At 45.6% G+C, this 18,982-nt stretch overlaps 4 protein-coding genes across 4 annotated transcripts; all 4 read left to right on the top strand.

Moving 5' to 3' along the window:
* Positions 1 to 594: 594 nt before the first annotated feature.
* Positions 595 to 1,560, top strand: LOC104067501 (olfactory receptor 6C4-like). The gene has a single exon (XM_054088027.1). It carries the CDS (start codon positions 595 to 597, stop codon positions 1,558 to 1,560), a length of 966 nt encoding a protein of 321 aa, XP_053944002.1.
* Positions 1,561 to 8,197: 6,637 nt separating this feature from the next.
* LOC104067502 (olfactory receptor 10A7) lies at positions 8,198 to 9,160 on the top strand. The gene has a single exon (XM_009570249.2). The coding sequence runs from the start codon at positions 8,198 to 8,200 to the stop codon at positions 9,158 to 9,160; it is 963 nt and encodes a 320-aa protein (XP_009568544.1).
* A 3,046-nt stretch (positions 9,161 to 12,206) lies between these two features.
* On the top strand, positions 12,207 to 13,602 carry LOC104067503 (olfactory receptor 4D1). The gene has a single exon (XM_009570250.2). The coding sequence runs from the start codon at positions 12,661 to 12,663 to the stop codon at positions 13,600 to 13,602; it is 942 nt and encodes a 313-aa protein (XP_009568545.2). The 5' UTR covers positions 12,207 to 12,660.
* Positions 13,603 to 16,002: 2,400 nt separating this feature from the next.
* On the top strand, positions 16,003 to 18,979 carry LOC104067504 (olfactory receptor 4N5). Its single transcript, XM_054088474.1, has one exon. The coding sequence runs from the start codon at positions 18,002 to 18,004 to the stop codon at positions 18,977 to 18,979; it is 978 nt and encodes a 325-aa protein (XP_053944449.1). The 5' UTR covers positions 16,003 to 18,001.
* The last annotated feature ends 3 nt before the right edge of the window (positions 18,980 to 18,982 follow it).

Here is an 18,982-nt window from a genome sequence, read left to right as displayed (position 1 = left end):
GTACTGCAGTGTGTGGGTTTGTAATGGATACCAGTAAGAATGGTATTCAGATTCTGTAAGATATTAATGAAAATACCATTTTTTGGAGCCGTTATTAAAAAGGGAATAGTAGATGCCCCTTCAGATGCTGGAAATGTGCAGTTGTGAAACAGCAGATGGGCTGCTAGCCAAGGTACAGCCGATTGCACAGATCCTGTCAAAGGAGTAATTCCCCTACATTATGATATTTAGAGCTCTTACCAGATTTTATTAAGAAGTAAAAAATGCTGTTCATGATTTCTACTGTCCAGTAAAAGGATGTCTACAAGAGAACATACTGCTCCACTTTTAGATGAAGACAAGAACTTGCTCATGGTGTCATCACTGGTGCCAGGTGGGAGCTGCCAAAGGCTCCTTCATTCTGATTTGCACTCTGTTTATCCTGTGGCCAAGTGACATGTGCACCACTGGCAGGTGCCTTCTCAGGTCAGCTGCTGTGTAAGCTACTTTGGCTTACAATACTTTTCCAGTTAGGACCAACATACGTACAACGTGACTAGGTTTTCATTTCTGCTTGTTGGAACGTCTTTAAAATTTTCATTTTCTCTTTCAGAGATGAATCAAACAACAGTGGTGGAGTTCATTCTCTTGGGACTCACTAACAATCACTTTTTGGAGATCATTTTATTTGCCATTCTCCTCGTTGTCTTCCTCCTAATCCTCCTTGGAAACATCACTGTCATCACCATCACAATGGTGGACCAATCCTTTAACATTCCCATGTATTTCTTTCTTAGGAATTTTTCGTTTGTGGAAATCTGCTTCACATCTACCTTCATGCCATGGACACTCTACAGCCTCCTCACGGGAACAAAGGCAATTTCTTTCTCTGGGTGTTTCCTTCAGTTAGCCCTCTTCTTCATCCTGGGTATCTGCACTTTCCTCCACGTAGCTCTCATGTCCTTTGACCGCTACGTGGCCATCTGCCACCCTTTGCATTATGTCACCTTCATGAGCAATAGGTTTTGTCTCCAGCTGGTGCTGAGCTGCTGGGTGATGAGTATCTTCTTGATGCTTTCCCCACTGAAAATCATACTCCATTTGCCATTCTGTGGGCCCAATGTCATCAACCACTTCTACTGTGATATAGCACCGCTGCTCCAGCTGTCCTGCACGGACACAGACCTCATTGAGAAACTCGCGCTAGCGCTAAGTGTTGTAATATTACTCGGCACCTTATCAGTATCTGCTTTTTCCTACACCTGCATCATCTACACTGTCATACGCATCCAGTCTTCAACAAACAGGCGAAAAGCCTTTTCTACTTGCTCTTCTCACCTCTTTCTGGTCACTGTTTTGTACAGCAGCTCCATCTACAGGTACATCCGACCAAGTCAGCAGGGTGGGAGAGATCTTGACAAAGTTGTGTCTTTCCTGTACTGTGTGATTACTCAGCTGTGCAACCCTTACATCTACACCCTTAAAAATGAACAAGTCAAGCGGGCCTTGAAGGAGTGGGTGGCGAGACGTTTTGTAGGCTCTGGTGATACTGTGAAACCACAAAGCAGTAAGAGCATATGAACGGCGTCGCAGCAGAGTTCACTCTACCCTGATGGGTGATGCATGGGGACGGATTAGGTGAAATTCACCTCAACGAAGGGTATGAATACTCTGTGATGTAGCCTGTTCTTTGCCTTGACTTCGTAGAATATCTCTTTGACTTCATCAGTTGGAAGCAGCCATATGGAGTAAGAATCGAAATCCAAGCCAGATAACACAGACTTGTTATGAACTCTCTAGACTTCTATTGGAAATTAAAATTAAATTGAATGATCACAGCTGGAAGTTCGTTCCAATACAAAGATAATATTCATGTCTATGTTAATAAACTGTCAGAGTCCTGAGTGCTCTAATCACAGAATCACAGAATCACAGAATCACCAGGTTGGAAAGGACCCATTGGATCATCGAGTCCAACCATTCCTAACACTCCTTTAAACCATGTCCCTCAGCACTTCATCCACCCGTTCCTTAAACACCTCCAGGGAAGGCGACTCGACCCCCTCCCTGGGCAGCTGTTCCAGTGCCCAATGACTCTTTCTGTGAAGAATTTTTTTCTGATATCCAACCTGAACCTCCCCTGGCGGAGCTTCAGGCCATTCCCCCTTGTCCTGTCCTCTGTCCCTTGGGAGAAGAGCCCAGCTCCCTCCTCTCCACCACCTCCTTTCCGGTAGTTGTAGAGAGTAATAAGGTCTCCCCTCAGCCTCCTCTTCTCCAGGCTGAACACCCCCAGCTCTCTCAGCCGCTCCTCGTAACCCTTGTTCTCCAGCCCCCTCACCAGCTTCGTTGCTCTTCTCTGGACACACTCCAGAGCCTCAACATCCTTCTTGTCACGAGGGTCCCAGAACTGAACACAGGATTTGAGGTGTGGTCTCCCCAGGGCCGAGTCCAGGGGCAGAATCCCCTCCCTGGCCCTGCTGGCCACACCGTTTCTGATCCAAGCCAAGATGCCATTGGCCTTCTTGGCCACCTGGGCCACTGCTGGCTCCTGGTCAGTCGATCAACACCCCCAGGTCCTTCTCCTCCGTGCAGCTCTCCAGCCACTCTTCCCCTGGTCTGTAGCTGCACAGGGCTGTTGTGCCCCAAGGACCCAGCACAAAAAAGACCTCATGGCATTGGTCCAGCCTGTTCAGATCAATCACTGGCATCATTTTCACCTTACTTAGCCAGAAGAGTCCCTAAATTTACAGGGGGGACCCAGGGCCCAACTCTCATGTCCCAGATGGGGCCCCAACACACAGAAACCAAGAAAATACCAGCATTTCTGACAGATGGCAGCCAGGCTGGATGGATCCCACCCTGTGGTTTTGGATAGACAAGGAATAGTGGCGGAAGGACTGACATAGAGAAATTCGGTCAATGAGCTGAGTCGCGAATCAGATGAGAATGCGATGTATAGAGAAGAGGGAAAGAGAAGGAGGCACAGCAGGATACACAGGATGGAGGAACAGTTCTACAGAGAGGATTGATACAGAGACAGAACGGATGCATGAGCTGAGAAATAAATGGAGAACAGAGAGGAAAGAATAAAGATGTGTGAAATGCACACACACACAAGACCCCCCTTGCGTTAGTATCAAGACAGATATAAAGGTAAAGAGGCAGTAAATAAGGTAACCTGTACAGGTGGAATCAGAATAGATCAGATTGGAAGAGCCCTCAGGAGGACACACTCCAGGATCAGCCACAATTGCAGGACTTATGCACAGAGACGGGTTAAAAAAGAGGAAAAATGATTGTGTATACAGTGGCGGAGAGAAACCAGAGACAAACAGAGTTAGAAAGAGTTAAGCTGTCACACCCACAGCATTAGAAAGCTCTGCACCAACAAGTGCAAACCCATGCCTTTCCTCCTGCAATCACAAATAGTTCTGTGCTAAAGCGCAGAAGTCCCGAAGTCCGTTTTTCTGCCACTTACCTTGAGGGGGTGGAAAAAGCACAACTCTAGCATTGCTCCCAGATACAAGTATTTTTGGCCCATCTCCAAGGAATTTGGTCCCCTAGGGTTGATATAGTCACTTGTGGTGAGAACCTGCAATTACCTCACCACTAAGGAAGGAATTATTTCCACCCAACTTTGAATCGCTGAATTAAATTTTGTTTTCTACAGGTTTTTTGCTCATTTCCTGTAATTTGAGACTTGGAATATCCAGGAGAACCTTTATCAACTTTTATGAAGAACTAAAGTATCATTTTAGGATATTTTCAATAGAAATTAAAAATATATTTTTGGCGTAACGGGAGAAAAAAAAAAGACAAAATGTCTAGAGTTGTACATGAGTCGAACATATGCTAAAAAACCAGTGCTGACCAAGTTAAATTTAATATTTCTTTTCAAGATTTAACATCAATTCTACTCTAAGTTCTGATTTGCAGTAAATATGACTAAAGAAGCCACCATCATGTGATCTGTTATAAATTTCCACAGCTGAACTGGATTATATCCCTAAATGTGAGGGGTTTAATTATTCTCACATATTTTTAGCCATCTAAAAATTGCTTGCCCATATCAGCCAGTTATGTACAATTCTCTAGAATTATAGGCAAAAGAAGGAACTCCAAGAAAATGTTTGATTTGACCACTTTAGAATAACGTTCCTTAGTAGATCAATAGTAGCAGCAGATTGAAACGTAGCAAACCCACCAGCAACAGTCAGAGGTGGTCAGCACTGGTGTGGCGTGTGCCACAGTGGAGTAGGGGGTCATAGTGTACAGGGGGGTTCCTGAACCAGGGAAACTCCAGGGGAGTGCAGAGACCAGCAGAGACCCACCAGGAACTGGTAGATCTCATGAGGACAAGTGGTGTCCCCAGGGCTCAGTGTTGAAACCCATTCTGTTCAATATCTTTATGAGTGATCTGGATGAAGGGATCGAGTGCTCCCTCAGTTTGCAGATGACACCAAACTGGGTAGAAAGGTAGGAAGGTTCTGCAGAGGATCTGGATAGGCTCAATCCATGGACAGAGGCCAACTGTATGAGGTCCAACAAGGCCAAGTGTTGGGTTTTGAACTTTGGTCACAACAACCCCACACAATGCACCAGTTTTGGGAAAGAGTGGCTGGAAAGCTGTCCAGCAGAAAAGGACATGGGGCTGTTGGTCGACGGTGGCTGAACATGAGCCAGCAGTGGCCCTGATGGCAGCCAATGGCATCCTGGCCTGCATCAGAAATGGTGTGGCCAGAAGAAGGGGTCATCCTCCTGGACTCAAATCCTGGGCTCAGTTTTGGCCCTGATGAATTTGGTGGCCGCCTACAATGGGGCTACAGCATTGGTGGATAAGGGAAGAGTAACTGACACCACCTACATGGACTTGTGCAAAGCATTTGATGCTGTCCCACACAACATTCTAGTCTCTATATTGGAAACACATGGGTCTGACAGATGGACCTCTGAGTGGATAAGGAATTGTCTGGATTGGGAATACCCTGGATGTTAATGTGGGTCTCATACTGCATCCTTTCATTCGCACTCTAAGGAACACAGAGGTGAAGAAAATCTTGAGAAAAGCCTTAGGCAGACATAACAATGCCCTAAACTGACTGCAGAGAAAAGCAGGTGGAATAAGTACAACCATATAGTGCACTGTTTCACTGCATGCATTCTTCAGTGGAATTCCTCTCCTGTCTCTAAATCATAGAATCATAGAATTGTTTGGGTTGGAAGGGAACTTAAAGATCATCCAGTTCCAACCCCTCTGCCATGGGCAGGGATATCCCACTGGATGAGGCCTCCCAAGCCCCATCCAACCTGGCCTTGAACACCTCCAGGGATGGGACAGCCACAGATTCCCTGGGCAGCCTGGGCCAGTGTCTCACCACCCTCATGGTGAAGAAATTCTTCCTTATGTCTAGCCCATATCTGCCCCTCTCCAGTTTATCCCTGTTCCCCCTCGTCCTATCCCCACAAGCCTTCGTGAACAGTCCCTCTCCAGCTTTCCTGTAGCCCCTTCAGGTACTGGAAGGTCGCTATAAGGTCTCCTCTGAGCCTTCTCTTCTTCAGGCTGAACAACCCCAACTCTCTCAGCCCGTCCTCGTAGGGAAGGTGCTCCAGCCCTCAGATCATCTTTGTAGCCTCCTCTGGACCCATTCTAACAGCTCCATCTCCTTCTTATGTTGAGGATTCCAGAACTGGACACAATACTCCAGATGAGGTCTCCCAAGAGAGGAACAGAGGGGCAGAATCCCCTCCCTTGCCCTGCTGGCCACGCTGCTTTGGATGCAGCCCAGGACATGGTTGGCCTTCTGGGCTGCGAGTGAATATTGCCGGCTTATGTTGAGCTTCTCATCCTTCAGCATCCCAAAATCTTTCTCCTCAGGCCTGCTCTCAATCATGTCATCCCCCATCCTGTACTGAAACCGGCGATCACCCTGACCCAGGTGCAGGACCTTGCACTTGACCTTGTTGAACCTCATGAAGTTCTCACAAGGCTTTTTCTAAGTAAGAACCTTGCAAAACTGGAAAGATAATAAGAGAGAGGGAGTCAAAACCACAGAGACATCAAACCAATTAGCGCTTACAGAGACAGTTATTAGGAACAAACATTGCCAGCTGATGAGCTCTCAAGAAACTACAGGCAACTGGGACTTTGCAACTGGTAAGGATGCTGTGCAAACATAAGGGAAGATTTGGGGAGAAGGAACTATAAATGCACTCAAGTGCAGCTGGGATGTAGAAAACCACATCAGTCATGCTGATCATTGCGTAGTCCTGTGTGTTTGACAAGAACAATCTTTGTATTTGGGTAGTGTAGGACTGTGATAAACTCGTCATCCTAGAAAATGTGCTTGAGATCCCAGCCCTGCTGTGAGAAAGATTGAAGCGCAGCAAAAATCTACTCTGCTTTCCCTAATGAATACAGGCAGCGGGACAGGCTACACACACACCTTTCCTACCAAGGACTGAGCTCTGCGGCACCTGCATTCCTGTTTGTGTTTTATCTGCCGACGTGCTGGTTTTGGAGTTGCCCCAGATCATGAGGTAATGAAAATAAATTTATTCTTTCCACTTTATCTGTGGCTTCGTGGTGTTCCTGCGCTCTGCCTGCGTTTGACAGAAACCTGAGGGTGGGGGATGTTGGATGGGGTCAGTGGGACCATGGCAGGGTCCCACTGGTGAGGGGATGCTCAGGTGAACGGGAGCCAGGAGGAACAAACAGGGGAATAGACAGAAGAGGGGTCTTAAAGGGACTGGTTGAGCATAAACTGGCACTGGTCAGCACTGGTCTGGCTGAGCCCTGCACATGAACAGTGCACTCTGTTCTGTCTTATGAAATCTTTTCATAACGCTTTGCGGTGCGCTGTAAGAACAAAGTACCATAGAATCATAGAATAGTTTGGGTTGGAAGGGACCTTAAAGATCATCCAGTTCCACCCCCTGCCATGGGCCGGGACACCTCCAGTGTCAGCTGCTCAGAGGATCAGTGTGGGTGGGTTTGGTGCAAGCTACTGAAATCAGACTGAGAGTGTGGGCTCCCTTGACCTGTGCTGTCAGCTGCTGGAGCCAGTGAGGTCCCAGTGCAGCCACAGGAACCAGTAGGGTCTCAGCCTACTGCCCCTGCAGTGAGAATGGCATGTGTCCCCAAAACTGGTTACTGAGGAGACGGTCATGAGTGAGGCGAGTAAGGGGCTCAACACTGGCAGGTGGAGCAGGACCATGGGTCACAGCTCTTGTGCCTTGTGCTGGCTGCTGGGGGCACAGGGAAGGGTGTATATCTCCCCCTAACAAGGTGTGGGGGGATGTGCATGTATATCCACCAGCAAACTTCCAGCTGGACCAGACGGTGAGTAGGAGGTCTAAGCAAGGACATCAGGTGAGCAGAGAGTCTGTGCTGGTGCCCAGGGAGAACCTGTGAGTGTGGGGTACCTGTGGGACCAGATGGGAATGCAGAGTGTTCGGTGCATCGGTCTGGAGCAGACAGTGAGTAATGGACCTGTAGGACCAGTCAGAGGGGCAGGGTTTGGGCAAGGATGCCAGACAGTCAGAGGGACCTTGCCGGTGCTCAGGGTCCCCATGGGCATGGTTTGTGCTTATGAATGCTAAAGATGTTACCTGCATACTTGCACTGGTGACCTCCTGCCTGTGCCAAGCCCAGAGGAGGGGGGACCATGGCTGTCTGCTCTCTTATGTGATGTGAGTCTTTTATGTGTTGTCCAGGCAATCTGTACGGCCGGCCACGTCCATGGCCTTTGCTTGTCTGTGTGTGTTTGTGTCCTGTGTCTCAGGGATATGTGTTTATCTTTACTACTGGGTGAACCTGCAAATGGGATAAAGATCCATAAGATCCCAAGTCCCTAGGCACTGGACTGGGCTCCAGTGACTGGATAGGAGGATCCTGGGCCAAGGCTGCTGCAGCCTGCAGCTGCTCTTGGCATCCTTTAATACTTCTAAAGGTGTCTGAGACTCCAAGGCTCATGTGTTCCTGTCTGTGATGTATGCTTGGGCACTGGTGCAAACTAGGAAATGCAGAGAGCACTAATATCACGCTTTCAGCACACAGAGCCGTTGCTGTCCTGCTGTGTTCAGCTAAGCCAGCTCTGGAGCTGCACCCTTCAATGGAGCGGCTCTCCAGGGATTCCCTCACTTCCATAACTGGCTGAAGCACCACGATCTTGGTGCAGAAACTACTCATCTGACAGTGTGTCCATTTGATTCCTCCCAGATGGAGATGACAGAGGGACCAGAATCAGGAAACCACACTCTGCTGACTGGATTCATCCTCTCTGGATTGTCCAGCCACCCAGAATTGCAGCACTTGTTGTTCTTCACATTCTCCTTCGTTTACACCATCACCACCATTGGGAACCTTCTCATCTTCATGATCACAGGGCACTCTACCCTCCACACACCCATGTACTTCTTCCTTCGGGTCCTGTCCTTCCTGGATATTTCCACAGCATCCGTCGTTGTTCCCAAGATGTTGGTGAACTTCCTGGCAGGGGACAGGAGCATTTCCTACACGGGCTGTATCACGCAGCTTTTCTCTGTGGTTGTCTTAGCAGCCACCGAGTGGTACCTTTTGGCAGCCATGGCCTATGACCGGTACGTGGCCATATGCAACCCCCTGAGATACGCAACGATAATGAACAGTAGGGTTTGTCGTTCCTTGGTCCTGCTGTCATGCTGCAGCGGTAGCATCGTCTCTGTGGTGCAGACAGCCTGGGTGTTCACGTTGCCGTTCTGTGAGCCCAAGCAGATTAATTACTTCTTCTGTGATATTCCCCCCCTCATCATGCTCTCCTGCACTGACACCTCTCTCTATGAAAAGCAGATCATTATGACCACAGTGCTGGTCATCTTTACACCATTTTGTCTCATCCTGGTGTCCTATGCCTGCATCCTCTCCAGCATCCTGAGGATTTCTTCTGCAGAGGGCAGACATAAGACCTTCTCCACCTGCTCCTCCCACCTCATTGTTGTGACACTGTACTGTGGCAGTGGGACCTTGATTTACTTACAGCCCAAAGCAAGTTACTATCAAGACGCTAAGAAAGTCCTGGCTCTCATATACACAACTGTAGTTCCCACGTTAAACCCCTTGATTTATAGCCTGAGAAATAAAGAAGTGAAAGAAGTACTGATCAGAATGATGGGTGAGCTGAGGAAGAAATCCACTTCTGCTTGAAAGGAATCTTTCTCCTCCTCTGTACTCTGAGATTTTTTGTTTCTTCCATGCTTGACTTTTTCTAAACACCCAGATAACTTGAAACACTTGGAAAATGGATAAACTCTACTTAGAAATAATGTTTCTTCTGTTCAGTGTGAGCATATATGAATCCCATTACTTCTGTGTTCATGAGGTAACAACTGCCACCATCTGATGAAAAATAAAGTTTCAATCTTTGTTTCTAAGAAAAAAAAGTTAATATTTCATAAAGTGCAGTCACTGTAGCAGAGACTGCAGTGTGTTTTGGACAAGTATCTCATCACCTGAGCCATGGCATCATTTATGTTTTCCATCTCTCACTTAGCAGTTCTTTATGCCATGAATAAAATCTTCTGGAGAGAGCCTCATAGAACCACTCACAGATAAAAATGACTCCAGGACCTTGAAGTCATTTATCTTCTGTCATTTGGAAGGGGGGAGTAGATTCACTCTGGCTTCGGCCAGGAGCTCAGTTGCAGTGTGAACAGGAGCTGGATGACATGAACAACCTCCGATCAACAAGTGTCAAGAGAACGATGTCTCAAACCACTGCAATGACATCATTGTGGACTTTCTGATTGGTGGCCTGCACTGACATCTGCTGTAGTAAATACCAGAGAGCAGCGTTGTGCAGCATGCAGGTAAAGGGCACCAGAGGAGAAGCTTTCATGTGCTGGTGCCACCCTGGCACCCAAAACCACAGTCCTGAGCCTGGTTGGAGAGCATCCTCTTCCCCTGGACCCGACTATGCTGGCTCACTGGAATGGTAATTTCGACAAATCTCTAATTGTGTGTTTGCACGTACCTGTGAGTGTAAAACCTTCCCACAGCTTATGCTTCCCGCACTGCATGTATGACATGGAGCTTGGTGGTGTCCTGTTCCCTGGCATCCCTTTCTCTCTGGCAGCCCTTGGACTGTTGGCTGACTGGTCCGTGATTTTCATCTGCTCTTTTTTCTAGCAGGAGGTTGGGAGGTTGGAACTAGATGATCTTTGAGGTCCCTTCCACCCCAAACTATTATTCTATGATTCCTTTTCCGTGTGTGCTACCTTTGCCGGTGAGGTGGGGTGGGCTGTTCCTGCTCCACGCTGTCGCTCTCAGGCCCTGGCTTACCTTCATTTGCAGAGCAGGCAATTATTCCTGCTCCCTGTTTTCAGGGAACTTTGCACACAAAATGCGACCAGCAAATTAAACAGTTATTGCTAATCATAGCATCTGTGAGCAGAGGTTTATTGTTTCAAAAGAAAATCCAAATAGGATAAAGGAGGAATAGATTACCCTCAACACAACCGTGGCACAAGCCCAAATTCTCCAGCAGTCCCTGGTTTGGCTTATCCTGCGCTTTCTCTTTGAATTGAACATCTGATTCTGGAGGCCAGGGGACACAGGAACAAGAGGAAATGTCCCAAAGTCAGGCATTGTCCATGCCAACTATTCAGACAAACTGAGTCATCTCTCAAATGACTCTGCAAATGTCAACCCTTACAAAAGAAAGAAAGCAGCAAGCAAAGCTTATTGTCCACAGCATAAAAGAATCTGTCATAGGATCAGTACAGACAGAGTCTGAGGCAAAATTGAGAGAAACATTTTATGAGGACAAGAACAGTTCACATGGATTCTAAGAAAGTGTGGGAGGAGCATAAAGTCTGCTCAGAGAAATGCACAACACCTCACATTTTCAGATGAGAGAAATGATGATTTCAGATATTTTGGGCAGGTGATGGGGCAGGATAGAAGTCTGTCTTGTCCTGGAATGATCATCAGGCACCTAAAGGCCTCTTTTAGTGCCTCTTTTAGTGTCAGGGCGTAGAATACTGGTCACATCTGTTCAGATACCTATAGGACAGGGATCCAGATAGGAGCTAGCCTTCTGGGCTTTGTTAGAGACAGTGGTAAGAAACAGGCACAGCCAGAGCATAGTTTCTCTCATCCTAGGGTTGGTATCTAGGACAAATCGATCACATGCTACAGTTGCTGTTTCCCCAGCCTTGCCTCCAACATGACTGCACAACCAGTTCATGTACAGAGATTTAGGATGCTCAGGGCTGAGGTCGAGAGAGGAGTTCCTGTCTGAGAGGCATTGCAAGTGGGATCCAGGATCCTTACCCCTAAATCATGTATGGCAGCTGCCAACCCAGTGTAAATAGAATCATAGAATCATTTGGGTCGGAAGGTACCTTAAAGATCATCCAGTTCCAACCCCTCTGCCATGGGTGGGGACACCTCCCAATGGCTCAGGCTGCCCAAGGCCCATCAACCTGGCCTTGAACACCTCCAGGGATGGGGCAGCCACAACTTCCCTGGGCAACCTGGGCCAGGGCCTCCCCACCCTCATGGTGAAGAAATTCTTCCTTATATCAAGCCTAAATCTGCCTCTTTCTTTTAAAAGACAGTCCTGCTTTTGCAATTGAGCTGATCATTGAGATTGTCTTGGAACCAACAACAGGAAGCAGGCACACTCAGAAAATGATTGAGATCATCTTAATTCAGGTACCTGAGATAAGTGGAATGAAGTGCCTATGCATGTGTGTGTGAAATGACCTGCACTCTGCATCTCCCAACTCTTCTCTGACTATCAAGCCCAGTGCACACTTGCCGGCAGGCTGTGTTGAAGAGCTGCTGCGCCTTGTAATGCCTCATCTTTTCTCATTCTTCAGATTGCTTCTCTCACTGTACTGGAAACAAATTCAAGAAATTAATCATTCTTTTTCTTGTGGAAATGTTCAGGTTTTGTTTTTTCAGATTGCCTCTGTTTGCCTTGAAGCAGAGATGTCTGCAAAGCAAAGAATGTGCAAAGCAGTCTGTTTCCCTTTGGCTGACACAGGAATAGCACAGTAAATGGTACATCATAAAATACTCTAAACTATTTGTTTTATTCCCGATTGCCAGAGCAGTAACCCCTTAGTGTCCATAGCAAAATCATTTTTGTTCAGACCCCAGAAAGTTTGTGTAGTTTTCACAGTAACTTTGTTCCAAGCATCTATTTTTATGCTTAGACAGAATGATCTAGGAGTGCTTTTTTATTTATTTTGCTTTCTCTTTGGAGTCCTTTGTGGAGGAGAGGAATCGGGCAGCTCTGAGGCTGCAGACAAAGCAGTCCCATGTAGAATAAGGGCTCCTGATTGTGAATGGAAAAAGGTGCTGTTAGAGATAAGCACAGTTGCACTGAGGAGAGACTAAAGCCTGCGTTACTGGGAGTCTGTTTATGAAGACAGCAACGAGTTGTAAAGTTACACAGGACTTTAAGGGTATAGATGCAGAGGAGCCAAACTGAAGACCAAAGAATGGTTCCTAACACTGAGAGTACCTCCACTGAACAGAATTGCCACTGTATGCTGCAAGGATGTAAGGAGGTTTCTAGGATGGAGTTTTCTGAGCCAGAGAAGGAGAAAGACTATCTCTCTTCCTGTTGAAAACCTTGCTTTCCTCAGCCTCCCTTCTCCACCATTCCTCTCACAAGTATGCTCAGATGGTAACAAATGGAGCCACAGAATGCAACCAATCCTGTGACGGAATTTGTCCTCCTGGGCTTCAACCACAGTCTTAAGATTCAACAATTACTCTTCATGGTCTTCTTCATTGTCTACTTGATGACCTGCTTGGAAAACATCACCATCCTCACCACTGTTATCACAGACTACCATTTGCACACACCCATGTACTTCTTTCTGGCCAACTTAGCCTTCACAGATATAACCGAATCCTCAGTAAATATTCCTGTTCTATTGTCAGGTCTCCTCTCCCAGCATAAAACTGTTCCATTCAAGGACTGCATTCTTCACATGTTTTTGTTCCACTTCATCGGTGGTGCTCACATCTTCCTTCTTGCAGTGATGGCAGCTGATCGATATGTCGCTATCCATAAGCCCTTGCAGTACTCGACAATCATGAACCATGAAGTGTGTGTAGGTCTAGTGGCAGGGTCGTGGGCAGGTGGATTCATTCACTCCGCAACACAGATTGCTCTGCTTCTCCCTTTACCTTACTGTGGTCCTAACACCCTGGACCATTTCCACTGCGATGTTCTACAAGTAGTGAAAGTGGCCTGCGCTAACACCTACCTGACTGAGCTGCTGATGGTCTCAAATGGTGGACTGCTCCTTGGAGTAATTTTTGTCTTGCTCCTCATTTCATACACTGTCATTTTAGTCAAGATACGGGGACAAGTCACCGAAGGAAAGCACAAAGCTTTGTCTACCTGCATAGTCCAGGTAATGGCAATAAGCATCACGTTCATTCCAGGGATATTCATCTATGCTCGGCCCTTCAAGACATTTAAACTGGACAAAGTAGCCTCCCTCTTCTTCACTGTGTTTGTTCCAGTGCTGAATCCTCTGGTTTACACCCTGAGAAATACTGAAATGAAAAGGGCCATCAGGAGGCTTTTTTCTAGGGTCATAAGAGATTCTTCCTTGATTTAACAAATCTTCCAGTGCTTGTCTATGAGACGTTTACTCTTTCTGCCTTATTTGTTTTAACAGGTCATATCTATTTTTCCATATATATGCCTTTCCATTCTTTTCCCAGTGAGATTTTAGTAGTGCGTGATGACGGTGTTTCCTAAAGAATGTCTACGCCCATGACGTGTATCATTGACACATATCTGAAATCTTTCCTTCATCTTTGGAATAATACTCCCATACGTGGATGGCTTTATTAAGATCCCCAGGAATTTTTTGATTCTCCTGACTTTACTGTGACTGATCATCTACTGAGGTTTTGTTTATGCTTCCTGTTTACATTGCACAGTTATTATATTCTAGAAGAGCAATTAATTCAGTTTGACAGGCAGTATCAGCCTTATTTGTTTGTTCACACTTTGAATTAACAAAGTGCGAGTTAACGAATTAACTTCTTTAAACTGGGATTGTCTGTATCAGATGTACCACTATGGAAGAAGAAAACATCAGTGTTCTTAAAGCTCTGAGGAGCCATGCTTTGGTCTACAGGAACATGAGTTTTTTCGGCTCACAGAGAAGACTGAGAAGGCTATAACTCCCTGAAATGCTGGCAGAGCACAGGGATGAGTTGTACCAGACAGCTATCACACACTGGTAACTGTAACAGAGCTGAAATCAACCCTGTCATGAAATTTAACTCCATCCAAACCACATCCAGTACCCACCCACAGTCTTAATGCTTGGGAAGAATTTTGCAGTTTGAAGCAATATTGTTATATTTTATTAGCAAATTGAAATTCCTTAGGAGTATGGCAAGGAAGGGAGGAAGGGAGGGAAACTGGAAGAGAGAGGCAGGGGTGGGGGTGGTTTTTGAGTTTATTTGGTTTGGACCTCCTGAAAGTATCTATCTTTGTCGGTGGACTATGGAGAACTCACCCTGAATACTCATAAAATACAGAAAATTAGGTGATCAGAGAGTTTTACATGATGGCTTTGTAACCCGTGCATTCCTAGATCAGAATGCCTACAGAACACGGGAAGTCAGAGGATGTGGGTTCATTTGTTTCCCAGAAGCAAAGCTTACCAGTCATTTAAATGCAGACTTAGTCATGAGATCATTAAGAATTAGGTTGTAAGGTACCCCATAGGTCACCTGGCCCAGGAAAAATATCTCTTAAAATAAATAATTAATAAATAACTGAATAATTATCAATAAAGTAATACGCCTTAGAGCTCTTATTGACAAGCCTGGGCATCTGAGTTAGCACTCCAGAACCATCGCTGCTGTAACCTTGGAATCAGAAACAACACACACAAAGAAAGACAAAGAAAACATTATCTAGAGCATGCCAAGAGACAAATCTTTTCAATCCTTTGGCACGCAATGATCGCCTCCTGTCACCAGGTGGTGAGTGAAGCAGGTTAAGGTCCCCCAGCAGTCCCCAGCTCCAGTCTCTGGTTCAGGTGTTGACAACTGGGCAGGGAGACAAATTGCTGTGAGTGGGTCGGGCATTCAAATGAGCTGAACCTCTGGTGCCTGCACAGTGGTACAAAATACACGGGTGTGTGGGAGGGGATTCACAACCAGAACAAGGCGCTAGGTCAGGATGATAGCCTACCAACAGCACTCCTGAAAGTGAGATCCATGTTGATGCTGTTACCTGGTGTTTGTAGCATTTTAAAGCTGGGCTTGCAATAAACTTCAGAAATCCAGGGTCCTGGTGTGGAGCAAAACTGGGAGCTGGGTAGCTGAAGAGCTCTTGGTGCTTGGGAAGGACTTGGGAAGACAGGGAATAAGAGACATAGAGATTAGGGAAGTTTAGGTCTTCAGCTCTCTTGCATTCACACATGGTTCAAGAAGGGCTGATAAAACCAGTGTCAGCAAGAAAAGCCTCGGGTGAACTCAGAATCAACGGGGAACTGAGAATAAACACAGGCAATACTGCACTCAGTACAAGATCTTTAGAAGCTGACTGCTCGCCTTGCCTGAGGATGAAGGACACTTGATCTTGAACTATGGACAACACAAAAGGTAAGAACTTACTTAACTTCAGGGAAAAGGGACAGATACTCGTTTCTACTGTATTTATTAGTAACAATCTTAGGGTGACTGTTGGTATTACTGTGATTGGGCTATATTTTGCTTAGATTGCCAAAACATTGACAAGACTAACAATGACATTTCTTGAATCAGCACGTATTCTTTGATGCCCGAGACCAAACTGTGTAGGTAATAGTGTTTAAAAGCCCAGACTATCACTTTACTTAGATCAGTAGATGGACATCAGTATTTCCCTGAAGAATGGTATGCCACTCTCTGATGAAGATATTAGCAGATCCAGCACAGGTTCAATCATCAGCAGTCAATGAAATTTGGTTTGGTAGTAGTTACATATTCATTTAGGCTCAGCTCTCCTTGAAAGAAAGAGATGGAAACAGCAAAGAACGTCACAAATTTTTTTTCATTTCAAGGCATGACATGAAATTCTAACTTTAGACAGAAACATTAAAAAGTGACATAAGGAATATGCTTCATTTTATTTTATATGTTTATATGTTATTTTTATATGTTTTATATGTTTACTACTTTTTGCCTGTTCTCTCAGTGGAAGTGTTTTTTTTTTCGTTCTCACTGTCAAGACTGGTATCATTTCTCACCGGGCTCAATAAGAGAACTGAACTAAAACTGTTCTAAAACTAAACAATACTTACAGGTCTGAACATTTTCTCCCATTTCTCTCATCTTATTCTTTGCCTAAACACTGCTGGTAAAATTACAATGCAGTAACGTGCAGGTGCCGTCATGCAGACAAATATATCCATTGTGTAGCAAAACAGAAGAAAAGCGTTCAAAAAAATGGAGACAAAACCTCATGTAACTTTCTCCTTGATGCAAAGGAAGACAAAGACATAGGTAGAATGAATGAACTTATACAAATGGAAATACATTTAAAAGAAATCTGACTAATTGTTATGGTTTTCTTCATGAGGGAGGTGTCAAAATCCACAGTTCCATTCCACAGTTCCATTCCAAGTACATAAAAATCAAATTATTTGATGCATTATATGAACAATTGTCAGTTTGTTTTCTAGACCACCATCACACCCAGTCATGGTGGATGAATTTCATAGAGCTCTATAGAATATTCAGTTTTCTTTATGTTTCAAATGTTCTATTGACATCACCAGAAAACCAGACTCCACTGTGGAGTTTCTCTGGAGAAAGGTGCAGGTCTGACAGTGATCTCAACATCCTCATCACCCTTGAAAGACAATTGGGAAGAAATTAAATATTTTTGGAAAGCAGTTGAACTGACACATGCTGGAGAATATTTAGGATGGGATTCATTCTTCTCCGGGCTGGCTGTACTGGCATCATCGAGTACAAAGGGATTTAAAATTGTGCAAATGCAAACATATTTGTAACTGTCAGATTAATTCACCCAAGTGATTCATAAACCTTTCTTCAGCTGTGAGTGATCCATACTTAGTTTTCTTTTATAATCAGTGCTACAAAGACGATCAGAGGGCTGGAGCACCTCCCAAACGAGGACAGGCTGAGTGAGTTGGGGATTTTCAGCCTGGAGAACACAAGGCTCCAAGGAGAACTAATAGCAACCTTCCACAGAATCACAGAATCACCAGGTTGGAAAGGGGCTACAGGAAAGCTGGGGAGGAACTATTCACAAAGGCTTGCAGTGATAGGACTGGGGGAATGGGTATAAACTGGAGAGGAGCAGATTTAGGCCTGACATAAGGAAGAATTTTTTCACCATGAGAGTGGTGAGGCCCTGGAACAGGTTGCCCAGGGAGGTTGTGGCTGCCCCATCCCTGGAGGTGTTCAAGGCCAGGTTGATGGGCCTTGGGCAGCCTCATCCAGTGGGAGGTGTCCCTGCCCATCACAGGAGGCTGGAACTGGGTGATCTTTAAGGTCCCCTCCAACCCAAACTATTCTATGATTCTATGATTCATTGGATTGGGTTAATTGTGTAATTTTAGAGTGCACTTCATCCAGCTTTGCTCAGCTCTCTGTGCTAGAATTAAAGCTGTCTTCTCTGGAATGACCTGCTCTTGTCAGCTGGAGAGGGAGTGACACCCCTGGCTCAGACCGTCAACCACAGAAACCAGCCTGCCCATGGAAGAATGAGCTGATACCTTCTGAAATGTGTCCCACCCAGGCGACAGATGGCAGGGCACACAGAAAACAAAGAACATCTAATAAAACACAAACATTTCCAATTTATAGTTCCAGTAAAAAGACCAAGATAGAGGGAATCCAGGTTACTGGCTTTCAAATATTTCATAATTGGGAGTTCCCTAAAACAGGAAATGAGAAAAGCACCTGCATTTTTGGCAATCTAAATATGTACCAGGTTGTTCAAATTTTAATGTAGCTTTTCACCAGTGTTTGTATTTCATCATGATTCCTGTCTGTTTTCCCAGGTTCTGCAGAGCGGGTATGGAGCAAAAGAACTCTACAGTAGTGACAGAGTTTGTTCTGGTGGGATTGTCCCAAAATCACAAAATCCAGATGATTCTCTTCTTCTTCTTCCTGCTCTTCTATATGACTGTTCTGCCAGGCAATATCCTTATAATCCTCACAGTATGGGGGGACTCCCAACTTGGATCACCCATGTATCTTTTCCTGGCCAATCTGGCATTCTTGGACATCTGCTACTCTTCTGTAACCCCACCCAAAATGTTGGCTGACTTTTTCACGCACCATAAGACCATCTCCTATAGTGCCTGCATGGCTCAGCTGTTCTTTCTTCACTTCCTGGGAGCAGCTGAAGTTCTCCTGCTCCTGGTCATGGCCTATGACCGTTATGTAGCCATTTGCAAGCCTCTTTGCTACACCAGTCTTGTCAACAGGAGGGTATGTTGTAGCCTGGTTGGAGCTACATGGGGCGGGGGCTTAATCCATGGCATCATTCTACTCGCTTTCAGCATCCACCTGCCCTTATGTGGTCCCAACACCCTGGACAATTTCTTCTGTGATGTCCATCAGCTGGTCAAGTTGGCCTGTGCCAACACTTACACAGTGGAGCTTTTGATGTTCCTCAACAATGAAGTTCTTATCATTACATGCTTTACACTTCTCCTAATCTCCTACACTGTCCTGTTGCTAAAGTTCTGGACACAGCCCTCCAAGGCAAAGAATAAAGTAGCCTCCACTTGTATTTCTCACATCATTGTGGTGTTTGTCATGTGTGGCCCAGCCATGTATATCTACGCTTTACCCTTCCAAGCTGCTCCAATGGAAAAAGTTATTGCTGTTTTCCATACAGTCATCTTCCCCCTGACTAACCCCATGATCTATACCTTGCGTAACAAGGAGATCAAAGCCTCGATGCGGAAGCTGGTCAGCAAACACATATTTTTTTGTGTGGAAAATTAAACA

Source organism: Cuculus canorus, chromosome 25, assembly GCF_017976375.1.
Source record: "Cuculus canorus isolate bCucCan1 chromosome 25, bCucCan1.pri, whole genome shotgun sequence".
NCBI lineage: Eukaryota > Metazoa > Chordata > Aves > Cuculiformes > Cuculidae > Cuculus > Cuculus canorus.
This window is presented reverse-complemented; position numbering and strand designations above follow the sequence as displayed.